This window comes from Hoplias malabaricus, chromosome 1 (assembly GCF_029633855.1).
Source record: "Hoplias malabaricus isolate fHopMal1 chromosome 1, fHopMal1.hap1, whole genome shotgun sequence".
Taxonomy (NCBI): Eukaryota; Metazoa; Chordata; class Actinopteri; order Characiformes; family Erythrinidae; genus Hoplias; species Hoplias malabaricus.
Window position 1 is genome coordinate 87,309,402 of NC_089800.1, and position 7,500 is coordinate 87,316,901.

The 7,500-nt window shown below is 41.7% G+C and overlaps 1 protein-coding gene across 1 annotated transcript in view; it reads right to left on the minus strand.

Moving 5' to 3' along the window:
* Positions 1 to 5,189: 5,189 nt before the first annotated feature.
* The window catches only part of fabp7a (fatty acid binding protein 7, brain, a), a 2,628-nt gene continuing 317 nt past the window's right edge, over positions 5,190 to 7,500 (minus strand). The window contains exons 2-4 of the mRNA XM_066675938.1: positions 6,733 to 6,905; positions 5,829 to 5,930; positions 5,190 to 5,484 (exon numbers count right to left, since the gene is read on the minus strand). Of these exons, the coding sequence (XP_066532035.1) occupies positions 5,434 to 5,484; positions 5,829 to 5,930; positions 6,733 to 6,905 (326 nt within the window). The 3' untranslated portion in view covers positions 5,190 to 5,433. The remainder of the gene's footprint in view (positions 5,485 to 5,828; positions 5,931 to 6,732; positions 6,906 to 7,500) is intronic.

The window sequence follows — 7,500 nt, forward strand, 5'->3', positions numbered from 1 at the left end:
CTGCATAACATCAGATTTCATGAGTAAAACGTGTAAAACAAGTAAAATGGAGAACATGTTTATCTGATTTCTGCTTTGCAACAGCCAATAACATCACAGAAAAAGTGACATAAACGACCTGCAGCAAATTCATTCATTCATTCATTCATTATCTGTAAGCGCTTATCCAGTTCAGGGCGGCGGTGGGTCCAGAGCCTACCTGGAATCATTGGGCGCAAGGCAGGAACACACCCTGGAGGGGGCGCCAGTCCTTCACAGGGCAACACACACACTCACACATTCACTCACACCTACGGACACTTTTGAGTTGCCAATCCACCTACCAACGTGTGTTTTTGAACCGTAAGGGGAAGAAACCGGAGCACCCGGAGGAAACCCACGCAGACACAGGGAGAACACACCACATTCCTCACAGACAGTCACCCGGAGCAGGAATCAATCCCACAACCTTCAGGTCCCTGGAGCTGTGTCACTGCAACATTACCTGCTGCCACCCCCTGCAGCAAATAAAAAGCATATTTTCTTATGGTTTCTAATTTTCCACAGTGCTCCGCTGCTCAGTGCCTCTCAGAAGCATGTCCCTCCATTACACACAGAGACCTGAGTGTTCACAGTAAGGACAATGGAAGCCAGTGGTAGTTAATATATTATCAGACATAGAACGATGAGAGAACCTCAAAAAATGTTGGAGATGCTCTACACTCTGTCCGTTCACGTTCCAAAAGAAGCCAGGGGAGGGGTAAATATTCACTGAGAAATCCGCCTCTCAGTGGATTTCTTCATCTGATTTCTACACCTTCCTTCAAACTCAGACATCAGAGTACGCTGTTCAAGCGACCAATAGAATGATCGGATTACGGGTGCCTTTTTAAATGCATGTAAACACATGCAGTGTGTGAATCAGGAGGTCATCAACTCGCCCTCTCTGTGTTCTTTGATAAAACATGGGATAAAGCAAGCCGTTCTGACTCTAATACAGACACTAAAGTGTTGCCCCGGCTCTCGTCTGAGTCTGTCCAATCACAGCGCTGGACCCGTCTTAATGTGAAAGTGCAAAGACGAGGTTAAACGCAGCATAACAGACACAATGAGAGTGGGGAAGAAAAAGACAGACCAAAAACGGCTAAAAACCATAGTTTCTGTTCCTCACTGCTGTGCACTCGGGGTCGGGGGTGAACAGCGAGCGGCTCGTTATCGTTCAAAAGAAGAGGCGCTGAAACCGACTGCTTTGAACAGGGTTGGGGTTGTTTAGACAGGGGGAGTTTGCTGGTGTGGGGTTTGATTCTTGTGGTATTTTGACCAAAGCAGGTCACAGACGTTTCATTGTTTACTTGTGGAAAATGGACTGAAGTGGTTCTGAGTGCTGGTGAGAAACGCTGGAGCTAAGCATGTGAACTCAAACTCAACAGGAGACTGATGAGAAACATCTGAGCAGCTGGAGACACACCATACAGTCTCTCGTCTCTCCATCTGAGCTCAGTGTAGAGGTATTAAGGAGGAACTGCAGAGAGATTACGGAGGAACTAAGGAGTTATTCATGTGGACGTACTGATACTTAAATGAGACGCTACAGAGATATTAAGGAGACCTTTATCTCGGTTTAGACGGAATCGTTTAGATTGGTTTTTCTGGAAAAGTGCCATTAAAGTTCCATAGAACAAATAATTACACATCGGAGCAAGCAGCAACACTACTGAATATAAAGAGCTGCCAAAGCCCTGGGGGGGTGAGTTTAGATAACACTGAAGTCCCTGACTTGTGTGAGCATGTCGTCTGCTTCGTGTACTGACTGTTACACACTCCAAATGCCTGCAACTTTTCACAGATTCTGATGAGCAGTGTTCATCTGTAAAAAGATACTGTTTCTAAAAAAAAAAGACAATAAATGGCTGGCAAACTTGCTGAAAGGACATTTAAATATTTACAGTAAAACACTGTATTGTGCAATTACAGTAGTATACTGTAAATTTGAATTACAGTAGTGTTCCTGTAAAAATACTATAAATGGCTGGGAACTCTGCTGCCAGTATTTTACTGTAAATCATAGATGCGATTGCTCTAAGACTGCAATGGAAGCTCAGCTTCCCCTAAAATGTAAAAAAATAAGTGATCAAATATATACTGTTGTGTACATGTCATTGAATAAATATGCACTACAACGCACTCAACTTTTGTTCAGAATCAGCTTCTTATCACTGGTAAAGTCTCGGCTTTCCTCTCAATCATTCCCGCAGCTTCACAGTGCTTTAAACAGCGTCCACAGAGTTCAATAGGGAAGTGCAGCGAAACGAGACGAGTCATTGGATAAATGCTGGGCTTTGTCCCGCCCATCGGACGCTCAGCGTCTCTGGGGGTCTATGGGGCAGTGGGCTGGCCTCGGCTGGCCCGGACGCTCAGCTTCTGCATGATGATTGGATGATCTGTCTGAGACTGAATCCCTTTTTGATTGACAGCGAAATGAGCGAATCAGCGATCCTTTGGTGTAAAGATCCGTGGGAGCATTACATTTTCATTCTGTTCTGAGTTGAACCAGAGACTTTCTTAATCCTCTTAGCAGCATTTTCTTTGTTAAAAACGACTAGTGACAAATCGAGCTTCTATTTCTGGTGGGTTTTTTGTAGCTGCTTGTGTTTGGAGACTGACTTCTATCACTCTTTCTGACTTCTATCGCAGTTTCTGTCCAGCGGGTGCTGCTGAGCCCCTCCACCGTCACAAAGCACTCACAGGCGGACACACTTCACATGGGCCGAGGCCGTTTAAGCAGCCTAGCTCTGCTGGCCATTGAGAGGACACTAGTCAAGTCCCTGGAAAAGACGCCTTGTTGGTACGACAGGGTCACAGATCATTTTCTTAAAAAGGAACGGAGGGTAGAATTTACGTATAAATAAACCCACACATTTTATGATGTAGGCCGAAATTGAGCTTCCCCTCCTTGAAAGACCAGCATCCGCCACTGGTATTAATCCCAATATTTACAGTAAAGTATTGTATTAATCAATTACAGCAGTATTCTGTAAATTTGAAATACAGTAGTGTTCCTGTAAAAATACGGTAAATGGCTGGGAACCCTGCTGCCAGTATTTTACTGGAAAATTCACAAGAAAATGTTTACAGTGTAAACAGTAAAGAAAGTCAGCAGTAAACCAGTGCGCAGTCTTTTACAGTTACAGTAATGTCACAGAGAACAAAGACATCAGCACAAAAACCTCCTGAAGTCCTGAGTGAGTTTGCTGTGGTCAGGGAGACGTCTCTGTTTCTCTCCGCACAGGAACTAAAGAATGTAGCACTTTGTTCTTATCTTTCTGGATCAATGAAAAGGTGAAACTCCACAGCCAGCGTTGTGTTTCAATCACAGAGCAACACCACAACAACACACTGTCACTTTAAACACAATGATACTTAAAGAGAGCATGTCCTACACCGTTTTCAGTGGCGCCATAATGTTACTTCTGTGACCTGCTTTGGTAGCCGTTTTGGCTCGGTTCTCTTTCTTCTCCGTTTTTACTCACTGCTCTTATTTCTCCGCTCTCGTTGTGTCTGTTTTGCGGTGTTTCACCTCGTCTTTGCGCTCTCACATAAACACGGGTCCAGCGCTGTGATTGGAAAGAGTCAGATGAGGGGGCATTTGATGTCAAACGTCTGGCAGAATCAAAACGGTTCGTTTTATCCCGTGTTTACGAACCTAGGCAGCCCACAGGAAACTGACTGGATGGTCTTGTTTCACTGTGTGTGTGTTGGTAGACTACATTTTAAATTGGTGACCTCTCTGAACCAGAGCTAACCTCAGTGATGGAATTATCTTCTACACCATGGAGTTAGATTTGTGTCAAAAGATTTGAACCAAATTTTTAAAACAACCTTCAAAACATGTATCATTTTAAACTAGAAATCTTTATTTTCCAAACCAGAGACTCCTCTTGTTAAAGCAGCATCTCTCTTCCTAATTCACTGGGAACCACACTCTGAGCAATTGTTACTCCTCATTGCTCATTAGCAGCTCAACACAGAGGCTCAGCTGGTTTTCGTGCACTTTTAAAGTATCACCGAGGGAACTCCTCAACAGAAAGTGGTCCAGCTAAGTAAGTACGGGGGGTGGGGGGGGGGGGTGTAAGTGCCACCCCACTCTACAACTCCACTGGCACTGTGCCATAAGAGAGGCTAGCCAAAGTTCTGCCACACAGTAAAAACCAATTAGATTCACCCTTCATCAACAGGCTGAAGCCAAGTGCTTTATGCTGCTGTTATATAACAGGGTTTGCCCAGAACTGCAGCAGAGTGATTTTACACTATTAATCTGTCACTGTCGGAATAAGATCTGGTCAGTGGATACTACCTTCCTCACCAGGAAATGAGGACAAATGGCAGGCGGTCTGCAGAATACTCCACCTATTTATTCTCTGAGCTTATAGCACCATTGTTTTCTGCAAACAAAGGCTTGTTAATGATGCATTTTCAGTCGACCACAGGTGGACAGGCCTTTGCAAAAAAGACCAATCATGAGTCCCTGGACTTTACTGACCTAGTTAAACCCTAACGGCTAAAGGTTTCTGTTTGTGAAGTCTTGTAATCAGTGTTAATAATTACACCCCGCTCTGAGATAAGTGGACCTTAATGTGAATCCGTATTTGTCTGAATCTGTCTGATTACATAAAGGAGAAATATAACCCTGTTGTTCTGTGACTATAAATAAATTAGACTGGAAATATAGGGCCCACTTTATAATGTCTCTAATGGCTATGTGATTATAGCTTAATGATAATGCAACAACAGTGTAACTGCTGGTGATATATTTCCTGTTACATTGAAACTTATGTAAATGTATGTGTCAACTACAGCTGGTATGAGTTTATTAATTTGATCTATATTTTTGAGCAAGGACGACCCACAATTCCACCTGAGGGTGAGGGAAACACATACTTCCTCTAAGACATTTGAAGCTAGCCACCGCCTCTTTTCAAACTGCTTCAAACGTAACATAGGGGCCATCTCTGAGACTCTGGTACTTTGATACTTTGGTACTTACGACAAGCTGGCATGTCATTTTGTAAAAATATATATAAACCGTTGATGCATATTACACATATTGTAACACATTTATAACACAGTAGTTACAAAAACATCACATGTATTATTCAGTACCCAGTTATTAGCAACTTAATTATAAAGTGGGACTACGTTAAAGAAAGACTCAGAGACTAAAGATGTCGACACCTGTGTATTTCAGTTGGTTTAACACAAACATCCATAGATGACTCAAAAAAGTAACTCCACAACCCAAGCGTTTGATATAAAAAGTAGTTATAAAAGGTGCCCCACTCAGTAAAGGGGCACAATCTAATCAAATATTGGAAAAAAAAAACAAAAAGGCTGCTCTAATGAGGTCAAGTTGCCAGGAGTAGACTGAAGCATCCGTCCGTTTAGTTGTTTCTTCCGTTACGCTTTTTCGTACGTGCGAACTGCCTGGACGCCCTCAAAGGTCAGGGTCTGGGAACGAAGACGGAAAAGTAGCGACGTTAACAAGGATCGACAGACTTTTGCACAACATTAAAATAGTCAAAATGACAGAGAAAACGCACAGTGTATATTGCATTTACCCTTGGAAATACAGCTTGATATTAGTGACATAAAGACAACAAAGCTGTTTGATGACGTTGAGTTAGCCCACTTACCTGTTATAAACGTATAATAACTCAGTTTGTATTGTGTGCTATGTAATTACTGTGTGATTAGCCAGAAGCTGTGACACGTCTGGGAATATACAACATTCAGAAACAAGCGCTGCAATGTAAACTCCATACGGTGTAAAGAATATGGAAAGGATCTCGTACCATGACCATTTTCCCATCCTTGATTTCTCTGATGAACTTGGTCTCTTTGCCGTCCCACTTCTGGACGTGTACAAGCTTGTCTCCATCCAGTGTCACGGTGGACTGTTGTGGGGAGAGAGAAATGGACACAGGGATGTTTAAGGACTTGGGTCCAGTTCCAGTGAGTTACTGTTTTAGAGCAAAGCAAGGGTTTCTCCCAGATCAAGTTAATCTTGAACTCAAGGCCATATTCAGAATCGGACTCTGTGTGGAATACGATGTGTAAACATTCAGTAAAATACTGCACTGTTTCCTTCACTGAAATGTGTCTGAGCAAAGCCTACACTGTAAAACATTGCTGTAAATTTACAGCAAGTCTGCTACAATATTTTATTGTATTACTCAATTACAGTAATATGCTGTAAATTTGAAATACAGTAGTGTTCCTGTAAAATTACGGTAAATGCCTGAGAAATCTGCTACAGTATTTTACTGTAAATCACAGTATTTACAGTAAATTATTGTACTATTCAATTACAGTAATATGCTGTAAATTTGAAATACAGTAGTGTTCCTGTAAAATTACGGTAAATGCCTGGGAACTCTGCTGCCAGTATTTTACTGTAAAATTTACAATAACTTTTTTTACAGTGTATTGTTCATATTGAGGTTTACACACACAGAAAATATTATGCAAATATGCACTAAATAACGAATCATTAATAATCGTAAATAGTTCCAATAAATGAATTAAACCCCCATGTTTTTGTCTAAAGCCTTCATCACTGTGACCCACCGCAGGAGGCTGTCAGATCACTGTGTGTAAGTGCAGCTCTCCTCAAAGCACCACGCCCTGACCACAGCAGGACACATCAGTGACCACTGCCGTTTCTGATAAAGTGGACAGTAAAAAAAAAACACCAACCTTCACGTTCCTGTCGTCTGCGGTGGTCTCGTCGAACTCCTCTCCGAGTTTGAAGGAGATCTCTGTGTTCTTGAAGGTGCTCAGAGTTTTGACGACCACCGCGTCCCCCTCATGGCTGATGACGATGGTGGGCTTGGTCACGTTGCCCACCTGCCGGGTCGCGAAGCCCACACCTGAGGAAATGGCAGAGAAATCACTGTAACATTCGGCAGCTGTGTGTTTGGATGGAGGCATGCATGGATCTGAATGAGCAGGGGACTGGATTAACCTAAACGAGATTAATCTTGTCGGTAATAACAATGTAGTAGCACATTAATAACAGATGCAACAACAATGTAACTAAGGGGGTCGTACTGACTTTTGCAGGAAATACATTTTTAATAGGACCCCAACCATATTCACTGCAGGATGAAATAAACAGATGGATATACACAAGCACCAACTTGTGTAATTACATGTTATTATGCAGTAATTGAAGTTAATGTATTAGCAACATTGAATAAACCATCTGTAATTACATTGTTGTACATATATTATTAATATATTAATATTAAATTATAAACACAATATAAAGTGTGATATTTGAAAAAGCGTGTATTTATTTCCATTTTATAATTGTGCACATTGTAAAATATTCTATTGTAATTTAATTTCCAGGCGTAATAACAGTAGTAACACATTAATAACACATATACAACAGTACAGTGTTCATTATGTAATCGTGTAATTAAGCAGCAGCTATAAGATGTTTATTATTTACATGAATAA